This window comes from Arvicola amphibius, chromosome 3 (assembly GCF_903992535.2).
Source record: "Arvicola amphibius chromosome 3, mArvAmp1.2, whole genome shotgun sequence".
NCBI classification, from domain to species: domain Eukaryota; kingdom Metazoa; phylum Chordata; class Mammalia; order Rodentia; family Cricetidae; genus Arvicola; species Arvicola amphibius.
In genome coordinates, this window is record NC_052049.1 from 183,575,433 (window position 1) to 183,599,812 (window position 24,380).

A 24,380-nucleotide genomic window follows, 5' to 3' on the forward strand; every position below is an offset into this window, starting at 1 on the left:
TTGACTCTTTGGCCTTTGAAAATGCTAATTCAGAATGTAAAAGGGTGATTAGGCCTTTAAAGGTGAGATCAGCACCCATAGATGAATGGATTAGAAATACAGCTGATAGTGGATCTCACGCTTATGATACTTGGATAGAAGCAATTTCTTAAAAACTTTTTAAAAAATCAAAAGATTAGATGTTTTAATTAAGGTTAAACCAGGCCATCTGAAAAGGGTTTGTAGGCAAGGCATTCCTAGGAACAATGTTTTTTTTTTTTTTTTCCTAGAGATAATACAAACAGAAGGTCCTACCTTCTGGAATATGCAGATAATGTGCTAAAGACCAACATTAGACTAATGGATGCAGATCAACATGGGACAGGCAAGGAAAAGCCTTAGGGGGCCTCTCACAGGCCCCATGTCAAATACAGTTCAATCATTCCCTGTCAGCATTGGGGAAACACCTCCACAGAGCAATTAAAAGACTTAATGCCTGTTATTAAAAACTATACTGCTTTGGATAACAAAACAGCTTCATTTGATAAAACTAAATTTTCAGGAAAGAACATAAAACAAGTATTCTGGAAAACTTCTATAAATGATCAAAGACCAAAGTTAAAAAATACAAGTAAGTGGCATTGAAATTGGGGGTTTAAGAGACACAGGGAAAGACGTTAACAATAATGCACCAAAATCTTGGCATAAAAAACTGGGCTCTTCGGGAGGTAAAATGTTCAGTTTCTAGGGGTTGGAACTTAATCTCAGGTAAAACAAAGCATAACACAGGCCAAAAGTATATAGGGCCAGAGAGCCAGAGGGCCAGAGAGAAAAATTAAAGTCATATGTAGCTAACATAGCAATGAATTTATGGGGACGTGATTTGTTACAACAATGGAATACCCAGATTAACACTCCTCCAATCTCAGAAACAAACCATAAATTAATGTACGCTTCTGAGATAAATATTAAAAGGCATTATCAAGAACATTCACTGGCCATTCAGGGTGTACATAAACAGACCATAATAGCTGCTGATCTTTCAGAGGTACCAACAGTGTTACCGTTAAAATGGTTAACTAACAAACCTGTCTGGGTGGAACAGGCTGTTCACATCAGAAAAATTACAGACATTAAAACAGCTGATACAGGAGCAGCTAAATGTTCAACATATTGAAGAACTGACTAGTCCTTGGAATTTTACCATATTTGTTATTAAAAAGAAATCTGGAAAATTAAGAATGGTAACAGATCTAAGAGCTGTTAATAAGGTGATTCATCCAATGGGCTCTCTACAGCATGGAACTCCTTTGCCTTCTCTATTGCTTATGGGATGGCCTCTTACAGTTACTGATTTAAAAGACTGCTTTTTTATTATACCTTTACAAGAACATAAGAGAAAAATTTGCCTTCACAGTGACTACTTATAGTAATTTTCAGCCTGTTAAAAGACAGCAGTGGAAAATTCTTCCACAAGGGATGTTAAACAGCCCTCCCTGTGTCAATATTTTATACAACAGTTATTGGAAATAATTTGTAAACAGTTTCCTCAGTCTATAATTTGCCATTATATGGATGATAACTTACTAGATGATTCAGATGTAAATACCTTAGAGAAAATGTTTGAGGAAGGAAAAAAAGAGGTTGCCTTGTTGGGTATTACAAATTGCTCCTGAAAAAAATACAAAGAAGGGATTCTATTGATTATCTAGGATATGTGATAAGATTACAAAAAAATTTAACCACTGAAAGTACAAATCCAGAGAGATCAACTACGAACTCTTACTGATTTTCAAAAACTTCTAGGAAATATTAGCTAGGAAATACTAGCTAGGAAATATTAGCTGGGAAATATTAGCTGGGAAATATTAGCTAGGAAATATTAGCTAGGAAATATTAGCTGGGAAATATTAGCTGGGAAATATTAGTTGGGAAATATTAGCTAGGAAATATTAGCTAGGAAATATTAGCTGGTTACGGCCCACAATTGGATTGACAACTCAAGAACTAAGCAATTTATTTTAAACCTTACAAGCTAACAAGAAGAACCTAAATAACCCAAGAAACTTATCAGTTGGGGCTGAGAGAGAACTGGCATTGGTAGAAAAGAAATTACAGGATGCACATATGGAGCATGTGCATTTAGAGCTTGGTTGTGTTCTGGTAATTTTACCTTCTACACACTCCCCTACAGGAATTCTTAGGCAGAGAGAAGATGATATCTTAAGATGGATCTTTTACCACACAAATAGAGTAAAAATATAAAAACCTATGTAGAAAAGGTTTCTGAATTGATTCTGAAAGGAAAATTAACATTTCATCAATTAGCAGGAACAGACCCAGCAGAAATTGTAGTACCTTTTACTAATGCTGAGATTTCCTCATTATGAACAGAAAATGAACATTGGCAAAGAGTTAGCAATACTTTTGGGGGGAGAAAAGCAAGAAACATCAGTGTACAAAGAGAACTAATTAGATCCTTCTTCACATTGTTAGGGGAACACCAAATTCTGGAGCCCCTGCATTCTATACTGACACAAACAAATTAGGAAAGCCAGGTTATAAAACAGAAAATTTAAGTAAAGTGGCTTAAATCCCTTATGGCAAGATTGTATGCTGTTCTCATGTTATCATTAGATTTTCCAGAACCTATAAATATAGATACTGACTCTCAATATGCATTTAAAGAGTTGTTTTACATAGTGAACCTGCTGAACTTATACCTGATGATTCAGAATTAACTTTGTTATTTATTAAGTTACAAGAAATAATCAGAAATGAAAATCATCCCTTGCATATAACACTCAGATTCGATTCCATACGGATCTACCGTGCCCTCTAGCACAAGGAAATGAGGAAATTGATCAGCTATTAGTAGGAAATGTGCTTAAAAGCCTCGAATTTCCTAAAAAGCACCATATTAATAGTAACAAGCCAAGGAAAGTATAAGGAAGTGTCCTACTATTCTTTGTATAACCAAACTCCACTACCTTCAGAAGTAACCCAAAGGATACTCAAATAAATAAAATTTGAAAAATGGATGTTTAATTTTGCAGAGTTTAGAAAATTAAAGTATGGGCACCATACCATAGATACATATTTAGGATTTCAATGGGTAACTGCTTTGAGTTCTGAAAAAGCTGATTCTGTAATTACACACTTACTAGAAGTCATGGCCAGTATGGGACTACCTGTACAAATTAAGACTGACCATGCTCCAGCATATGTCTCTAAGAAAATGAAAGGTTTTTGCATATTATAACATAAAGCATATTCAAGTATACCCCACAATTCTTCACAGCAAACAGTTATAGAAAGATCTAATCACACTTTAAAACATATTTCTAATAAACATTAAAGAGTAATAAGGACGCCCCCAGAGATATATTGCACAAAGCCTTATTAACTTTAAACTTTTTAAATGCTAATAAGAAAGGAACGATAGCTGCAGAAACATTGGATAGTAGGAAAAACTGCCAAATTAAATCAGTCTGTATACTTTAAAAATGTTTTGACCTCAGAATGGAAACCAGGATATGTGTTATGTTGGGGAAGAGGTTGTGCTTTTGTTTACACAGGAGAGGAAAAGTTATGGATATCATTGAAACTGACAAAGATTAATTTAAACAGGAGAGACCTCTTGTTCAGCAAGCAAAAAGGCTATTCTATCTAAGCTAACTTATAAGACTAACGAATGCCTTTCATTTGATCAGATATAACTTACCAAAAAGGGGAAACTCACCAAAGTTATGATTGGGGAAGTGTTTTTATTATTGGGTTTTTTTTAACCTCTCTGAGGTCTGCTGCATATGATATTTAAAATGGTTAAGTTTTCTACAGTGAAACATGAACATTACTAACAACCACCTTCGAAGTCTCCAAAAGGATGACGGGGTCCCACAGCGATTCCACCTGGACTGCAGTGACAACACTAAGCTGACAAACACCACCCAAATATTGGCTTTGGACTACAAACTGCTCAGGACCATTTCAAGGTAGCTAGCAGAGATGGTCCAGCCTCACAGACTACTCTAGCTGAGACTTAAGACAAGCCCTGCACTTTCCTATTACACAGAGACTGAACAACAAATGTTGCTCTTGCTCTCCCAGGACTTGACTATTATCTCAATTTTCTCAGAGTTCCCTAGAGATGCTGTCACCGCCCAAACAATAGGAAGCAATCTAAACATGATGCCAACATCTCCAAGGCGTGAAATGAGTGGTTTTTGTCATTCAATATGTTATGGATATTTGTCATCTTTAGGAGAGTTGGTTAAAGGTTGGTTACTGGTAATGGTCAGGAAAAAACTGAATAGAGGAAATTAGATTCAGGGATCTTATTCTAAAAAGAAAAATGGGGGAACATAGAAATAATAGGATAAAGGGTAGATTATTGAGTGTACCTTTAAACTAAAAAGCAACTACTAGTCTTAAATATTTACACTGGTATGGATTTTTGTATACTGATACAAATTTTAGGTTATTTTGTTATCATATATATGTTTCTACTCTTGTTTACGGTATTTTTATACTGATACAAACTTAAGGTTTTTTGTTAGAACATACTGTACCTATGTTTCTACTCATGTTTAAGGCATTGTAGCTGTGCAGCGCACTTAAAATGTAATGTAAATTTCTAGTCCTTGAAAGTTATTATTATGAACTATTTAGGATAATAAAGAAATGCAGGGTAGTAGTTAGTCACCAAATTTGTAGTCATATTAGGAATGTTTTCAAAGTCAAACACAGATATATTTTAGATAGGTGGTCTTCAAATACTTCAGAGATCTACAGATTATGGCATTTAAGATATTTTAACAACATAAGGCTTTTCATGACAATGAAACATGTCTGCTCTTGGCAGCACCAATCTACTTCAGGGAAGACGATGGGCATCGAAGAACCTCAATATGGAGTTTGCCTTCTTTGTAACAAGAGTTAGCCAATGGGCAAGAAACTGCCCTTGACTAAATTGTTGACATTTTAATGTCCAAATTGGATGAGCAGGACACAAAAGAAAGCAGCTGCCAAACTTTGCCAAGACAAGGTAGGTCAGTCCTTCCAAATTCCTGCTTCAAAGAAAAGTCTCTCAGATATTCTAGGCCTGTAGGCTGAAGGGAAACTTGGGTGACGGTCCAGGCAGCCATCTATTTCTGTCATTTCTATAGTTTTGGAAGTTCTTCCCTCTGTAACTCCTGTTTACTCAAATAATATTTTATTCTTCTTGAGTATCTGATGGAGACTGAAGTCTAGATAGTTATAGTTTTCCTTGTTACCAATTCAGAAAAGAAACTCACAAAAGAGGTATAAAGTGTATATGTTCTGGATACATAAAAGCTTATACTGTTTACTTAAAAATTATTTTAATTCTAAAATAAATAAGTAGATAGATAGACAGATAGACAGACAGACAGACAGACAGACAGAAAGAGTAGGGTTGGTAATACAAGTTAGGCTAGAAAGTGAATTATGTACAAAACTTTGGACTCACCTAGATAGGATTGTTAATGGAGTATTTTCTCTGAATCTGTCAAATGCAAATAGACTGGACATTATGAATGTAACTCTTACTTGATAATTGCTTTTACAGTATACAGCTTTTCTGTGTCAAGAGTTAAAACTTTCCCTTTTTATTCAGACAAAAAAGTGAAAATGTTGTGTGATATTTTGATTGCATCCTAATGCTCCCAAAACTACCAATAAAATTTGCTTTGAATCTGAGTGTGGACCTAGGTACTAGCTGATCAAAATTAACCATAGAGGTTTTGAAGAACAGATAAAGAGAAACAGGAACTAGTAGGTTGGGGCTTAGAGAGGATCTCAGCCTTTTGGATAATGGAACATAAGAGATAGGAGGTCACTGGTGGCTTCTCAGCCTCTTCTCTGATCATTCAGGTTCTCGCCCCGATATCTGACTCCCAAGATTTATTGATGAAGAATAATTAGATATATGCTTCACTCTGCTGCTGATTGTGCTCATGCTTACTCTCACTCTACACATGTTAAAATGCCATACAACTATAGACAGAAAAATTAGTTAAAATAGGAAGTGTGACTAAGAGTCCACAGCACGATGACATATCATCCCTGGCTTTTCCACAATGAATCACAATAGCATGTTCCAGCCTCTTCTGTTATATTCTCCCTGAAGAGAGTTTCCTCGCTCCCTGTGCCCCTGTGAGATACTGATACCATAGAGACACTGTATATGTTTGCATGTGTCATAAATGACAGGCTTTATATATTAGAGAGCGAGACTTTGGTCTCCCCTCCAACACCAAGTTTGGTCCTTTTCATGGTGGTGTCACCAGCTGAGATGGCATGGGCTGTGGTTACACAGCTATCGCTAGGGGAATGAGGGAAAGGCGTGTGGAACTGTACAACTCATGGTTTCTTATGAAGATTATTAAATTACTACAAAGTAAAGTTATGGCTTAAAAAGTTAAGAAATTTTTGAGAGCAGAGAGCCTGGTACAAGCAAGGAAATGCAAGTGGCCTATGAACGACCTTTCACCCATGCTCCTTTCGGCACCTTCCCGCACTCACGGCCAGAACACAAACAAACGACAACAAAAACAATGCCGGAGGTGACCCGACAGGGCAGAGGACAGGATCGGCGAGAGGAGTAGGAAGGGGACAGAGTATATGAGGGATGTGAATGTGATATGATCAAAATATGTTTATATTCATGTGTGAAAATGTCATAATGAAACAGTATGACAGAGAACCGACATATGCTAACAAAAAACATTTAAAAAGCAAAGCCAAATGCAAGCTGTGATAATTCATCACTACCAGAATGAGTACATTTAAGCCACTGGCAACACTAAATGCTGGAGAACGGAAAAGCGTGCATCTGCTGCTGGTGGGAGTGTGAAACACGCTGGGAAACGCAGACTGCGTGATGGGTTAACCAGCGCTCAGCCTGTGCTCCAGTTCCTTTCTTCTCTGTGTAGCCCTGGCTATCCTAGAACTCTCTTTGTAGACCAGGCTTGCCTCAAACTCACAGAAATCCACCTGCCTCTGCCTCCATACAGCCGGTGTTCCATTTCTATGTATTTATTTGGTGACAAAATTAAGCAAGAGACCAAAAAACAAAGTGTACATCATCATATTAGCCAAAATTGACATAGCAACAAAACCTGATAACCTATCACTGATATTACCATGGAAAATGCTGATAACATTCAACATGGATAAATCTCAAAAAACCTAAGTTAAACAAAAGACAGGCACAAGGGTATAGGTTACCAATTAAGAACAGGCAAAATTAACCCACTTTAAGATAAATTAGAACCATGGTTACCTATGAGGATTGAGAGGGCCATTTCTGGTGGATAGTCTGAGACACATTTATAAAATACAAGATCTTTAAAGTTCATTGGCATTAAAATAACAGTTTAAAAAAATAAAAATTTGTTCTCAGTGTAGATTTTAACGTCTAACTATTGGAAGTTAGACAATTAAGCAAAGTTTTATGATTTTTCTCCTGAAAGATACTGCTACTCTTTTATTAAATTTATTTCTACAGGCAAAACTATCTTTTTATAAATAGTGTGCTACATCACATAAAGTCAGCACAGCCTCCCTTGAGGCTCTCATTATCTTAGCAATGTGACAACAGGTTGGTTGTCTCTCCAGTTTCTACAGAGCCAAACTTAAGCTGGTTTACATCTTCTATGCTTCTTGGGAAAACAGAGATCGAGACTAGGACTCCTGTCTTTAATGCTCAGGTTCTGTTTACAGATTTTTTTTTTCAGTAATCTTAATGGCAAGATTTCCTATGACTGTCTTTTATCTTCAATCAAGATAAGCATCAGAATTATATTTCCTACAGACAAACTCTGGTCAGGCTGAGGGGCTGGATGCTTCTCATCAGAAATGCTTCAAACTAGTGCTTCTGATTTGGCATTTATCATTTTTTGAATATTTATAAAGACTTCATTGATTGAGCACCCATAAATTGTGTGTCTCAGATCTTAGAACATTTCAGATTTCAAAATTAGGGGTTTTCAATCTGTATAGAAATTACTGCCAGTCCCTGGACAGTCGCTAGGAAGCACCTGAGACAGTGTTTCGTGGGTCACCTACTTCTGGCCTGCTAGTGAAGGAGCAGGAATCCAGCAGCAGCTGTGATGGCATTTTGCGGACTTCTGTAAATATTGTGCTGCTTTACTCAGTCAAAAGGTCTGAAGAGCGAATGTGAGGCTTTCTTCAGCAACTGCACTGATTGGACGTTCAGCCCTGGACCAACAGCTCTGAGCCTGCCCTTCCTAAGGCCCACATCCCTGATGAGCTATCTACACCAACTCCTTGTACTAAATGCCTCCATATACAAATAGACATAGATATAGTTTATACCTCCTACTGATGGTTTCTCTGCTAGAGCCCTCATATACTGCTTATCAAGGCTTATCAAGACGTGTGTGTGTGTTATACAGACACAAAGAATTTTAAGTACAGATTCAATTTTCTAAGGTCGTCTTAATTATTATGGACAACTGAAGCATAAGTTTCAATTCTCAAGGACACCATACATCTCATCCGAAATTTCATGGTAAATATGCAAGTTGTTCTCCCGAGTCCTTTTCCCTTGACCACACCTACAACTGTAGCCAATTTCTACTGCCTATGTCAGGAAGACAGATAAATCTTTTAAGCAGTAGAGTGCAAATGCTTTTGACCTTTGTAGGCTTCTGTCCTGCTTCTGTTTGTATTTTCTAACAATGTTTAAAAAGTCACTAACCATTCCTACCTCACAGCACTTACCAAGTATGGATCATGAGCCAGTCTCTTAAACTCTACAGTGCACTATTTATTTGCGTCTATCTTTTCTCCCTTAGTTTACTAGAAACTGCCATAGCATGAGGGTAAAATTTGCAAACAGCTATCTCTGAGAAGAAGCCATAAGTATAGATGGGCATTAAAGAACAGATCTAAAGGACCCTTCCAGAGCAGTGGAGCCTGAAGGAACTAAAGAAAAATGAAGATTCAAGGGGGATCCTTGTTCCCTACCTCCGAGGGAAGGGACATGGCCATGCACAGAGACAGGATAAAGAACAGGAGGGAGGAGAATTCTGTTTTGGACATGCTGGATTTAAAGGGCTTGTAAAACACCTTGTGGAGCGGGAAGTCGGAGTCTACGTGTACATGAAGCTAGGACTATCTGTGCACATCCTTGTCTCTTATATACAGTGTAAATCATAATTAACACTGTAACTGTTGAACAGAATCAGATAATTATGGAGTGCTGATCTACTTTATAAAATCAATTTCAAAGTTTCGCCTTTCCCTTTCACCTGCAGTCTTACTGAACAGCTTATTTAGTATATACTGTGGGGAATCTATTCTTTTCTCTCTAAATCCTGCGATGGTTTTAGGTAACTGAGGAACTATTTTTCTGAATCAAATCCTGGACAACAGACATAACTGTACATACTGAACTAACTGCACCAGAAATCCACCTTTGTTATGAATTCTGGTTCTCAAATTCCCATCAAATACATTATGTTTAAAGGGCTGCAAAAATTTCTTCCCACCATCCTTCTAAACATTCCCAAGCTAAAGAAACTAGTCTGGACTTGCATGGGCATCACCTCAAGTTTCCAAACTCGGAATGTTAAATCAGAAGGTGGTGGTGGCACACACGTGCTCTCCGTAAGCACAGCTCTCATCCTCATCCAAGAAGCTTCTTACCGCAGACGGAGACCACTACGGAGAACGGCAACGGAAAATGCAGAGAACACACAACCATGGGCTGTCCAACTCCACCTGACACATTAGGCAAGATCCCTAGACAGAAGCCCCAGGGAGCATGAAGGAAGGGGGCAGGACTGTCAGGGCCCAGGACCAAGACACCTGCTACAGGCCAGTCTCTTCTGGACAGGACAGAAATGTGGCTGACTGCACAAGACATGCAAAGGTCACACTGGCTAACATGCAAACATGAAAGCAAATTTCACAAAGCACTACTCCTAGGTAAAGAGCTACAGGCAAGGTGATGGATTCTGAGAGAGGGAGAATCCATTTTTTCCAAGGATGAGTCCCTGACTGGTTACACAATTGTTAGTGATGAACCCTAACACATGTACATATTAGGCAGCACTCCTGGATCCAGTAGGGTTGTTATGGGCTGTGGGGTGTGCATGTAACAATAATAACTATAGAAGAAAGGGTTGTAAATTCTAGAGTGATGTAGGAGACTCTAGAGTTGGAGAAAGGAGATGAAGGGGGTAGCACAATATACGCATGAATGAAATTCTCAAAAATAAATTTTAATTTTAAAAAATGTAAGATACTTTTGAATGCATAAATTTTCCTAAAGATTTTTTCATTTTATAGTATACAAACAATCATACCAGTTATTAATTATAGTTTTGTACCACATACCATATCCTCAATATTACAAACAAAAATTAGAAACTTATCTCCTGGTGTAAGTATTGTGTGCCTGTCTTGTATACTGTATAAGACCCTACAAAAACTATCAAATTTATAGTTTGCTACAATATAGCTATATAAATGTATACTAAGACAAGAATCAGGATACCAGCACTGGGGAAAATTTCCAGAGCTCCAGCTTCTCAGCATTCTATCATCACCTGAAAGCCAATTCTCACCTTTTCCATTGGCTGCATTTGTTAGCTCGGGTTTTGTTTGGAGGTTCACGTGTCCCTGCAACATGGCAGTATAAGACTGTAAGGCTACTGACAACAGCATTTGCTATAACCCACAAGGTGACAGCAAAGTAAATGAGAATACTGCAGAGTCTTTCTAGGAACGAATATGGCACATGAAGGGCCAGGTCTGTCTTTTCAGTAAAGAAAATATTCTGATTTAACTAACTTAGATTTTAGAAGATTTTACTTATTTTTATTTCATGTGTTTGGGTGTTTTGCTTATATATGTGTATGTATATATATATGCATGTATGTATGTACATATGTATATGTATAAGTGTATTATGTACCTGTATGTATGTATGTATGTATGTATGTGTACTAAAGACATGCCTGATGCATACAGAGGCCAGAATAAGGCATTAGATCCCCTGGAACTGACAGCTGTGAGCCATCACGTGAGCACTGGAAATTGAATCGGGGACCTCTGTAATACTGGTAAGTGTTCTTAACTGCTGAGCTATATCTCCAGCCCCCTAACTTAGCATTTAGAATAATACCACCTTTAAAATAATAACCATAATAAATAATAACAAATAAACCTTACAAGTTACTCTTACTTGCATCTGAAGACATTTCCATGCCACTGTTTATTCTAGAGAAACACCAACGAAATGCCTGTAATAATCAGCCAAGTGTTTAACGAGACAACACTGTCTATCTTTGGGTCCCTCATGTACTACTAGCTCCTAAGAAACTCCAAGACAACGGCCCTGGCAGGTGGGCTCCGTATGGCACAGGAGCACAGCTCTCAGTTGGTATCTCTGCACCAAGTGCAGACCAGTTCCCTCCACCCTTAAAATATGGATGTTCAAGATCTTGCCAGACTGCTCAAATTCTTGTACAAAAAAAAAAAAAAAAAAAAAAAAGTGCAAAGTGAGGAAAGGCCTGGGAAAGGCCTACCCTGGGAAAATCAAGACAGCTAAGCACCAGCGGTCCTTACACCATCTTCCTTTCAAGCCACTTGAGCTGACAACACAAAGGGACTTTAACAGAAGGGGAGATTTTTCTCCTCAATTAAATTTTGGTCTGCCTTGAGCTGCAAGAGCAGATGAGGCTACAGTCTTCACAGCATCCCTCCATATGTATTATATTTTGCAGCTGATGAAGTGGAGGCTCACATGGGTGAACCCCATGAAGTGGCAATATCAAGATCATGAGATCCAGTACCCAGTCTTCCATGACACCATCACACATGTGGAGCAGGTGCCTACTTAAGGAACTATGGCAAGTGAGGTTAAGTTTGCATCTACAGTTACAAAGAAGCCTGCAAACAATCCTTGGACAAAAAGGTTTCAGAAGCATCTTGGGAGCAGGCAAAACTGAAAACTTCACACTTCTAGGTTTGCTTTTTCCTTTTTTTTCTTTTTAAGTCATAAAATTAAATAGAATTCTGAGCCTATGGAAGAAGCATTTCAAAAACTAAAAGAATAGCAAGAGAAGCAACCTGTCAATTAACTGAAAAACAGAGGAAACAGAAAGCATTCAAAGAGATGAAATAGGAAAGGTTAGGTTACCAACAAATCTGCTTAAAGCTCGAGCTTCTACACAATATGGAAACCACATCAGTGAGATAGCTGTGTTTGTCTCTGCTCAGCTTTTGGGTCAAATACTGCCGTCTCCCACAACACTTCATCTGAATGTTCGTCTTTGGGCTTCCGTGCCACTTGCTGCCTCGTTCACCTTTCCGTCCACGCCCCAGGGGCACCCACTTCTTGGACCTAGGACTCTGCAGACTGCCAGGTGTGAACCTGTCTTTTCTCAGCACTGCTTCAACAACAATGACCCTAAACGCATACCTGAGCAGGAAACTGACTCATGTGGTGATCATACCTGATCTTGAAATGAGCTGCAATCCTCACCAAACCCAAGAACCCTTAAAGGAATTCACAGATTTCATTGACTTCAGCTTTGAGCGCATCTTTTCATACAAGCCTAATTTCTCACTGGTTTCAAGTAAAAATGACACCAAGTTGTAGGGAATGAAAGTAAATACTTGATAAAGGAATAAAACTTGTCTGGGACCTGCTTAGCAATATTCTGCCCAAATGACTTGCTTTTCCTTACAAACACGTCTGGGAAAAAGCGGAATATCCTCAACTTTGAATGCTTCTCAATGACTTTGCCCGTATCTCCACTGTTTCCTTTTTTAAATTTCAGAATTGTTCATAAATTCTTGTAAAGAATGTGTCACACTCTGTAATGGGGTAGGAAATGACTGAGAGGTGATGTGCTTACTTCACAGGGCCAGCTTCTGTTCAAATCACATCTTTCTTGGTGTGGCTTTCAGATCTAGATTCAAGCATAACCAGCCCATGATAAAACTTAACTTTCTTTTCTTTTCTTTTTCTTTTTCTTTTTGTTTGTTTGGGGTTTTTATTGTTGTTGTTAGTTTTTGTGTGTGTGTGTGTGTGTGTGTGTGTGTGTGTGTGTGTGTGGAAGGGAAGCACATAGCATTCCCAGATAATCACCTACTACCTATATCAAATTTACCTCTGATTAAACTGGCTAAGATCTAAGTTCACCTTCAGAACCAGAACTTGCCAAAATGATGGTATTAAAATTAACATATTAAAAGAATCCTGAAACAAACTTTAAATGTTTCAAAAATATTCTGGAAAATGCTAAGCGTGCCAGAAAGAAATTATCAAAGCTGACATGGGGGGTTTACTCAAGATCCTTTTTTTTTTTTAAATATAGAAATCTTCACAAATTTTTGAATTATCCTGGCACATGGGACCATGCCAGTCTGTGTACTTCCAATCGATATGTGTGCTGTCAATCAATCACCGCAGGCCTTCTTTAAGGTGCCAGAGCTAACCACCAGGCTTCCATGCCTGTCTCCATCTCCTTACCAGCTGCTCACGCTCTCAGCCATCTGTTGGGGATTTCCATGTCCCATCAACATGTCGATTCCAACTTAACTTTGACCCTTCATTTACCACCATCCTGTAAGTTATATTATCCTATTTCCCCCACCTCAAAGAAAGCTTGTGTTGATATAGTTTCAAGACACAATAATAGCCGGGCGGTGGTGGTGCACGCCTTTAATCCCAGCACTCAGGAGGCAGAGGCAGGCGGATCTCTGTGAGTTCGAGACCAGCCTGGTCTACAAGAGCTAGCTCCAGGACAGGCTCTAAAGCTGCAGAGAAACCCTGTCTCGAAAAACCAAAAAAAAAAAAAAAAAAAAGACCAATAATTATTTGAGGGGAAGGAGAGAGTGTTGGGATAGCTTCACAAGTGTCCTACCACACACACTAGAAGCAGGGAGGAAGAAACACAACTAAAGGCAGTCTTGGGATATTATCCAGCAACGCACTGATAAAAATCAAATGCCAGCTCAATCTTCTGCCTTTACTTTCTCTTATTTTTCACTATCAAGGTTAAATTATTTAAATCTAACTCAGCACTTCTGCATCTCAGGGTCCTTCTTGACCACAAACCCAAAAGGCATTCCTGGTTCCTCTAGCTAAGGTGAATGTCACACATTCCATATCACACTGTGTCTCCTCTCTCCAGGTGAGTAGCTGCATGGACTGAATCCTGCTCTTTACTCTCCCCAGTGTGACTCCATCTGCAGAGAGTGCAGACAGTGTCTCAGATTAAATGTGACCTGTGACCGTCAGGTAGGATTTGCTTTTCAAAAGATACAGAGCCCTACTCTCCCACCATATGAAGATACATAAGCAACTATCTGCAAGGTGGAAGATCCTTACCAATATCGACATCAGCTGGCATCTCGGATCTCCCAGCCTCCAGAAAGAGAAGCTAATATATTATGTCTACTGTTGAAGCTATCCACCTACTCTGAGTCACCCAGTCTATAATACTTTGCTATGCTAGGGTGAGCCAACTAAGGAAGATTTTTTTTTTTACTCTAAGTTCTTGTCCTGGTTGTACCTAAAACCACCAGAGAAGGCTCCGCAAAGCTCTGATGCTTGGGCTCCATCAGTTATTTCAGAAGTACAGAAGTATTAAAAGCCCCCAAATTATGCTAACATGCAGCTAATTACCAATGACAGCATGCGTTATGTTTACTGACGCTAGAGACTCTCTAGCTGTTCTAACTACCCTCTAACTCATAGCCAGTGTACAATAGATATGCAATGAAACCACTTAACAAATACATAAGAAAATTTCACAATTCAACAGCCATGGATATTTATTCTGTTATAAATACTTACTAGGCATCACATCAGAGATTGTATACAGATAAGCTTTCTTATCTGCAGCAAAACATTCGAAAATCTACATTCTCAATTAACTGTGCTTAATTTGATTGTAAAAACTCATAGTAACAGTTCATTATCAGCAAAAAAAAACAATAAACAACAACAACAACAAAAACCCACAACACCACACCACTTCTATTCAACCTTTCCCAACAATCTTACTCTTTTAATACAATGATCTAATATGGCCCTTTAGGCTAGAAATTTAATTTCATATCAATGTTCTTATCTGTAAGTATTGGCAAGAACTTCTCATTTTTGACATCTACAAACATATATTTCCACAAATATATCATCAAATAATAGTACTAATTTAGTTTAATGAAAAATAACATGGGTTTTCTTTTGAAATTTCTGTGCTAAGTCAAGAACCCCTTGCAATTTATGATCAATATTCAGAATCATAAACATTTAGGGCCTGGAAGCACGTTAGTAAATAGCTGGTGTAACTTCTCCTCTCATCCCGGAACCTATGATGCCACCGCTGAAACAAGACGTCAGTGCCCCACCTAACCAATTCGGTGATGAGTCCATGACCCAGCACAATGCAGGTGCCTTCCTGATGAACCACCTCCTACTGCCGTGGCCTAGCCTGTCATAAATGAGAAACGACTGCTCTTTAGCACACAGGCAAATCTTCAGGCTAAGGCAAGCTCTCCTTTATCTCCGATTGTTTTAAACAAATCACACCTATAGATTTCATAGATATTATTTCTAAAAAACATGCTGGACTTAGAATAAGAAACACCATACCCAGTGTATATTACTTTTAATATGATTTTTTGAAGGGTTTCTATTACCATTTAAACACTGAAGAGGGAGGACAATCAGGCAAACTTTTATTAAACTTTTAAAAAAATAAGTTAAGACTAGATTAGAATAATCTAGTCTCCAAAAAGGGGGGTGGACAATAAAATGAGAATTTCCCGGTCAGTGCCTAACACTTCACATAATTAATCACATAACGCTCGGGGGTTGGGGGGGATTCTTCGGGTGTGTTTAAACATCTAACTTAATAAAAAGTGAAATTCTCAGTAAATGCAAGTGGTAGTACTAAGGACAAGCACCTCAGCGCTATCTATCCACTAAAGAAGGAAGAAGCTGCGCAAACCTATGACTTCAGGAGCTGTCACGGCAACCTTCACAAGCCTACCCACGGAGTGTCAGCAAGTTCCTCACCTCGCCTTCCACCCAAGCCCTAGCAGTGTTCCACAGTTCTCCACTTACAGCGTCCTGGAAGAAAACACCAATACAAGGATAGGCACAGACAGACACAGACAGACAGACAGACGCACACTGTCCCATTCTGAGAAAGCAAGAATGAAGAAGGACTCTCTCTGCACTGAGTGAGAGGGAGCATCCCTGGCCTTGTGAGAAAGGAGGTAAGACGGAAAAACGAGGAGGGCAGGAGGCAGGACCACTCCAAGGTGATACAGAAAGCAAAAAAAAACCAAACTTATAGAACCCAAGTGCCTGAGGCTATCATCTGAGAACACAGTAATATCAGAAATTTTTCCTGAAATACCACAATATAGGTATAAGGAGGGGGTTTTCTTGATATTTTCAATTACTGTGTATCTCATACTTTGTCAGGGGCTGGAGCTAACTTCTAAAACTCTGTCAAGTAGAAATGGAAATAATTTCTGAAGTGACAGCCCCAAAGAGAACCTGATGTAAATTAAAGTTCTTATCTATGGCTGTAACCTATAAAACTGTATATCTAGTTTCTCAAATATTTTTGGACCAATTTTTACATCTTCGCTATATACTTCACTAATTAATGAGTCGAGGAAAATCTTTAACACATATTCATTTTTTACAGGAGTCATAGTTTTACTTTTTTAAAAATTATATTTAACAAGCATGAATTTTCAATCACTAAATTTGACTAGATTTTTTTTTCTAAAATATACAATGTTTATAGAAAGCATTAGGAGTTTGCAAAGAACTGTAAACTGAAACAAGATAAAGTTTAGCAGTTAAACCCTACTATAGGAGAATGAGCTGTTCTGCAAACTCTTGTGGTATTACTGAGGTGAAAGGTCCTATTTATGACTGAAGGCTGGGAGGAGAATTTCCTGTAAGAACCGGAACTAGAGTAGGGGGAAAAGCTGAGTGCTGAGTCAGTAAACGGGGCACGCAGAACACCCCTTTTCCTCTACTCTGTTTACACCATGGAACTGCCTAGGAAATACTTAAATGTCAGCGCATCTGGGAGCGCAGGCAGCAGAACACAATCAAAAGCTCAGTCTCGCTCACAACCGCTTTGTCCTTTCTCCTGTCTTTCCCACAAACTGCAGCAGAAAACAGCGAGCATGACTGTGGCTGATAAACCCGCGTGTGTGAAGAATAAGGAAGCAGTCTGCATCTCGCTGCTGGACTCAATCTGAGAGAAACCGAAAGGAAAAAATAGCTGAGAGTGTTTTATCGCCCTGGAGCTCAAGGCCCTCAGCAGCCAGATGTGCGCCTCAGACCGACTTTCCCAGCGCTTTCCTTCCGGCTAGCTCGCCTCTGCACTCAGGCCCTCTACGCACTCAAGTGTGTTTTCAAGCATTGGCCACTTTGAATGCCCATCGCAGTCCCTCCCCGACTGTTTTTTCATGGTAGCTTCTTCTCATCCTTGACATTTTAAATCAAATGCACTTCTCCAGAAAGCTCCTAACTCAGCTAAAGTAGCTCTCTCCTTGTAGTCTACTTTCCTCATGATGTCTGCCGCAATCTTCGATGATCTACCGCGTGGGGTCCTTGCCTGTCCTATGCTACTGTTTCCTAGGTGACAGAGCAATACATGACGTATACTGGGCCCTATAACTTTATTTAACCAAAAGCACTAAAATGGAGGCCTGGCTGATAGCCTAAGCTGGGAAGGAAATCACGTAGTTTCTAAGGACACTTGGCTCTACCAGTCAACAGCTATGTAACCTTGAGCATACAAGTTCTGAATTGGTGAAGCCTAACTAGATGGTAAGAAACTGGTGACAGCAAGCATGGCGTCCTCTCTGTTTCTTTGTTGTGTGGTGTTTTGAGACAGGGTTTCTCTGTGTAACAGCCCTGGCCGTCCTGGAATTTGCTTTGTAGTTCAGGCTGGCCGTGAATTCACAGAGATCCACCTGCCTCTGCCTCCCGAGTGCTAGGATTAAAGGTGTATGACACCACCGCCCGGCTACAAACTTCTATCTCAAAAAAAAAAAAAATATTTAATTAGGATTCAGAATAGCAAAACTAGCTATGAAGTAGCAATGAAAGTAATTCTAGGGTTGCGGTCATCACAACATGAGGAACTGTATGGCAGGGTCACGCCGTTAGGGAGGTTGAGAACCAAGTCTTCTTGCTCTCATCTGTATTAGATTATTCACACGGTCATGAAATACCAAAATTATAAGGACTTTACCTGAACTTCTCTTGCCCATGCCTCATTGTGATCTCCTACCTCCAAATCAAGGTCGTGACTCTACAGCTAAGTATGACACAGCGTGTTCTACAACATATATCACTGCTCACAGTGTTACTTCAAAGCCTGTGTCTGCTGCACACTTAGCCTCAAACTGATATATGGCCGTGTGGTTGTCCACAATTGCTTTATGCTCCAAATAATAGTACTGCCTGAATTTACCACGGCCTGAGCTCAGACACATGATACATGCAGAGACACTTACAAACTGTGGTCCACTGTGCTACATGGAAAATAAGCAGGGTGCTGTGGTAGATTATGAGGTTTGCTTTAGACAGCCAGGAGTTCTATGAGAAACTGTCATTTGAATCCAACTCTGATAGCCAGGAGGAAGCTAGTGTGTACCGAGTTAGGGCGAGTGTATAGCACAAACTTAACCGCTCACTGCCTATTTCCTACTCTGCAAAAACAGAGACAAAGGAACCAACCATGCAAATACTCTTTGGGGACAACTGAATACAGTTAGCTTGATAATAAAGTGTCAAGCTCTCTGTGTGCAACACCCAGTTTTCCACCTAGTTGAGGGTCACACGTGACCTTCCACCACAGGATCTCCAAAGGTTTGCCAGCCTCTAACTCACCGATGCCTTGAGGTTTTTCTACCCATAAAACAGACAGACTAGCCCATTACCCTTCCCTCTGCACTTCTTCGCCACTTCACAAACCTCACGTGCTAGGAGTGCGCTTCTATAAGATTTCCTGGGGACCTGAACTCTACTGCAAACCCAAGTGGAACCACGCAAGTTAAGACGACACGGACGAAGTCTGAAGAGCCTTTCCAAGAAAAGGACTCCAGCCGGTCAGTCGGTCATGGAACCTTTGTTACACTGGGCTACAAGGGTGAACTTGGGAGCAGGAGGCATAAAACTCCCGGAAACAAAATATCAAACTGCACCAGCATGAAACTTGACTTCCTTCAGGGACAACAGTGTCTGCACCCGATACTGTTTAAAACGAACCTGTGCCCCAACCGAGGTCAAAAAATAAAATAAAAAAATAACAGACGCTGAAGAGCTAATGGAAGTTGTCGCAACGAACCCAACGCCCCTCACTGAGCACCAAGAGCCCCAGCGAGCGGCAGATGGGTGGCTGTCACCGAGGGAGGAAACCCAGCAGCCGGGCTGAGGGAGGCGCTAACCGCGGAAACCGAGCATCCTCAGAGAACCTGGCCCAGGCCCTCACAACCACGCCGACCCCAGTACCTGCGGGGTCCAGCGCCATCTCGGAGGGCGGAGAAGAGGCCGGCCACTCGCGGGCTCGGGAGCCGGGAGGGGAGGAGCCTGAGCTGGCCTGCGCGCGCAGCCGCCCGCCCGCTTCCCGCAGGAGCCCAGCCGGAGCGTGCCCGCCTCCGTGAGGCCAGGCCACACCCCCTTTCCCTGCTCCTACTTCCGTTGAGCTTTGCGCCTGCGCCTGACTGCCCTCTGGGGACTCCTGCTCTAGAGGGGGCTGATTTCTCCGGGAATGGCCCGGGATGGGACGTGGTCATGCATGCGCCCTCAAGAGGCGACCTCGATTGTCCACCGCTTACATTTTCTATAGTATTAGGTGGGATTTGAGGCTTGGGCCTCTTCCGTCAAATGCTCTTAATGTCCCGGCAATTCAGTCGTAATGTAAGTCCGTCTGTCCGTGTCAAGGTTCAGCCTCAGTCTTGAGAGCCAGAGGGAAAGTAATTTAAAAGCCCCTGCCTGCCGGAGTCCTGCTCAGAAGAGCTCTGTCTTGTGCACACTCCCGGCACCTAGAGTCCGGTTTTGGTGATAGCATGGGTCTTGACCGTCCTGGAAAGCTGTCATTTGTTGCTGACATAAGGGGAAGGAACAGTTCCCAAAGGCCTCCTCGACAGAAGTAACTTTTTGGGTGGCCCTTGGGCCTGTTTCCCCTCGCTGACCGACCCTCAGTTCTGAGTCTTCCTCAGATCTCCACGTAATGAGCTCGCTGGAGTCTCCAAAGGGTAAGGCCAGGGACAGATGTTTGGAAAAGCTCAAGCAGCTGCCTCTTCCCTGCAAGGGATTTGGAGCTTTCAAAATGATCCCCTCCCCACCTACCTGCGGTCCCTCTCCCCTGCTGCTGCGTCCGCCTGATCGGTTGGCAGAAAGGATGCCACGGTTGAACAGGCCTGGAAAAGTGGGTCTCCGCTCAGCAGGGCTCCCGTTTAAGGGCCTGTTTGGACACACCGGCCCTCGTTACAGCTGCAGGCTGAGGTGCCAAGGTGGAGAATTAAACCTTCACTCAGCCAGGCAGGAAATCGGTTCCTGTGCTTGTATGTTTTGTAATTGTGCTTAGAAACACACGTGAAATCTGTTACGGGTGCTCTTTTTATTTTTCTGAGAGTGAAGGATTTAGAAAAACCAACATTTTGTTGTTTCCCGCTGTTGTTGGTTGGGACAGTCTGGCCTGAAGCCGAAGCTGACCTCGCTGGATGCGTAGCAGAGGGCCTGAATCTTTGAGAATAGTCTGAGTTATTAAAAACAGCTCAGGCACCCATTCAGGTAGTCATACCAAGAATGTGAGAGCATAACGCGGTAAGGGGTGTACGTCTGGTCCGATCAGTCAGGCAGAACTGTATGTATCCTCGCTTGAATCCTGTACCACGCCTGTTGGCTTTGTGACTTGAAAATAAGTTCCAAGGATTTTCGGTACTTCAGTTTCTTTTTCAAGGTTATTTTTAGGAATACACAATACAGGAAACATCTGAGAGACATTAAGGGACTACTTGTATACTTTTTTGCCATATCTGTGGCTTGAAACCTTATTATTACTGTTTTCTACTTAACTCGCCTCTCAGAATAAACAGTTGGTGTTTCCTTTAGCCTTATCACAGACAATAATATTTTGGAAAAATCTTGATTTTTCTGTGTTTCCTAAAATTGATTACTAAACATTTCATACCATGAAAAGCATAGCAATACACCTCAATGGCTGGGACTTATATGTCTTCCCATTCTTATAGTCAACGGACTGAATGCTTTGGGGGAAAAGAGTCTTTACAACACAAACCGTTCTCAAGAGTTAAGGCCTAGGAAATGAGATGCCAATTCAAAACAGAAGAAAAGTTCTAAGTTAGCACATTACAACAGATAATTTCTTAGACAGTATAATAGGAGTACAAAGAGTAAGAAAAACACATCATTCTAGGCATTTAAACTGCATCTTATACAATCATGAACCCTAACTGAAATAATGGCTGGCATCTAATATTTCCATAGTAGTCTCTCAGAGGGGCTGGAGTACCATGGTGTTTGAGGACGCCATGGAAGATCAGTTAAAATTACATCTGGCTTAAAAGGCAGTGGCCCAGGTAACAAAGGAGGGAGGTCATCTTTGTGTCACCCTTGTACAAAAGCTGCAGCCAAAGAATCAGAGATTTGAACCATTCTTGAAGGGCATCTGGCACATAGGAGAGCTTGGTGGCTGTGCTGGTTGGCTACTGTCGACTTGACACATACCTAGACATATCTGAGGAGAGAGAATAGTAATCTTAAAAAATGCTTCCATAAGATTTCCCCATAGGCAAATGTATAGGGCATTTACTTGATTAATGTGGGAAGCTTAGCCCCTGGGTGTAATCAGAGGTTTGTCTCCCTCCCACCAGTTCCCAAATAACCACTCAGAGGCTTAATATTACTTATAAATGTTTGGCCTATGGCTCAGGCTTATTATTAGCTAGTGCTTACATATAAATTAACCCATTTTTATTAATCTATGTATTGCCATGTGGACGTGGTGTTACCTCATTTTCTACGTAAGTCTTGTTTCCTCAGCAGCTGGCTGGCAACTCCCAGACTCTGCCCTTCTCCTGTATCTCTGCTTGGATTACTCACCTGGCTCTATCCTGCCTTGCCATAGGCCAAAACAGTTTTATTTATCAACCAATGAGAACAACATATACTCACCATATACAGGATCCCACAGCACCCGGTGACAACGTCCTGGGTGGTGTAAAAAAACAAGCTGAGCAAACCATGCAGAATAGAGCCAGTAAGCAGTGTTCCTTCATGCTTTTGGTTCAGTCCTCACCTCTGGGTTCCTTGCGCTGTCTTCTCTCAGTGATGGAGAGTGACCTACGTGTTGAAAGATAAAATAACCCCTTTTCTTCCCAAGTTGCTCTTGGTCATGGTGTTTATCACAGCAATAGGAACCCTGACTAAGACAAAAACCAATGAGTGGAATTATGTGAGCAATGGCACAGGGGTGGGAATCAAATTGCTGACTGGCAGAAATGCAGGAGGAGGGCCTCGAAACCCACTGAAGGATTTGGAAAGCTCGAGTAGTTATAAATAAGAGTATACCAGAAGCTCCAAGAGGCTGATAAGCTTAACGGTTAGGCACAAGCGTGTATGAACTTGTCATAAGCAGTCTAGAACATATGCACTATTTGAAGGCTAAGTAATAGAAAAATAGCTTTGGAGTCAATTTTTTTCTGGACTTTTTCATATACTTTTTAGTGTATGTGTGTGTGTGTGTGTGTGTGTGTGTGTGTGCACGCGCAAGCACTAATGAGTGGTGTCTTGCTAGGTGAGTCGTTAATGTAGTTCACAGGTTCACAGCTGGGTAAGACTTGGTGCTGTTTCTCCCCTCTGGCAGGCAGCCTAGCTCCTGTGGCTCTGTGACAGCGGCTATCAGGGAGAAGGTGTCCAGGTCAGTACCAACTTCATTTCTCCACATTCTGCGAGCAAAGTCACAGTATCTTCAGCACCAGGCTTTACCCTAAAGAACTGGTGAACAGCCAAGCACACTGTCAGTAGGGGTCATGGACCCCATCCCCGGCACCCAGCCAACAACTTAAAGGGATGTATCCCATACTTGGGAGTGGGCTTTTTGTTTGACTGTGGTATTTGGGAGGAGCAGTGTCACCCTGTAGAATAATTCCAATTAAACTATTTTGAAATATGTATTAGAAAGCTTATAAAACGGGTTTCCACATGAGTTGGCAATTTCTGTTCCCTTAACTTGAATGTAGTGATTTATCTGTTCATTCTCCTGGTAAAATGGGTAAGGGGCTCTGTTTAACTTAAAGATGTAAAAATGTAAAACTTAACAGGTGTAGCTGGTAAGAAAGATCTTGGAACTACACAGGCTGCCTGGATCCTGCTCAACTCATTCTTCCTCAATCATTTTTTTTTTTTTTTTTTTTGGTTTTTCGAGACAGGGTTTCCCTGTAGTTTCTAGAGCCTGTCCTGGAACTAGCTCTTGTAGACCAGGCTGGCCTCGAACTCAGAGATCCGTCTGCCTCTGCCTCCCGAGTGCTGGGATTAAAGGCGTGCGCCACCACCGCCCGGCTTCCTCAATCATTTTCTAAGTATCATTGTGTGTGTGTGTGTGTGTGTGTGTGTGTGTGTGTGTGTGTGTGTGTGTAATAAATCCCTACTCTTTGCTCAGGTGAATGAGTTGTTATTTGTGGATGTTCCCTTGCGTATTAATGATCTAGAAGATTCCATGATTTAGCTTCCTAGTAACACCCCAGGCCACAGAAATGCCCATGTGACTAATTCTGTGAGTATTAATGACATTTGCCCATTCTGGATCTTATCCCAACTTAATCATTCAAGATAGCCTTTGGGACTGGCTCCTTTTGCCCAGCGTCACAGCTGTGAGATTCATCTACAGCCTCTAACGTCCTGTGTGGCATTGGTCAAACCTCTTGTCCTCAGTTTCCCCATCTGTGAAGTTAAGACACGTGCCATCGTGAATCCTCTGAGCCCAGGAGATGACCAGTTAGAAATCCTGACAGTGGTGTTTGGGACCCATGATCCCATTCATAATTTAGAGCAGTTGTTACTATGGAATTTATCTTTTATGTCTTCTTTTTTTTAATTTGGAAAGTTGTTCTTCTGAGCTACTTATACTGTGTATGCTCTTTTAAACTTTGATTACTCAGCATTAGCCTGCCATCAGGACTAAAACCTAGGCTCTAATGTGCTTAACTCAGTATTCCATGAAATATGCTTCAAGTGAACAGAGAAGATTTAGCAGTGTACCCTGTCACTTCAAGTGAGGGGAGGAAAAGGTGTGGCAAAATCTCTCACTTCTACAGAAAGCTGC

General features: G+C 40.8%; 1 protein-coding gene across 1 annotated transcript in view; it reads right to left on the minus strand.

Annotated features, from left to right (window-relative positions):
* Cmc1 (C-X9-C motif containing 1) overlaps positions 1-19,662 on the minus strand; it is a 77,481-nt gene extending 57,819 nt beyond the window's left edge. The window contains exon 1 of the mRNA XM_038324455.1: positions 19,544-19,662. Coding sequence (XP_038180383.1) covers positions 19,544-19,562 — 19 coding nt within the window. The 5' untranslated portion in view covers positions 19,563-19,662. The remainder of the gene's footprint in view (positions 1-19,543) is intronic.
* Positions 19,663-24,380: the final 4,718 nt, after the last annotated feature.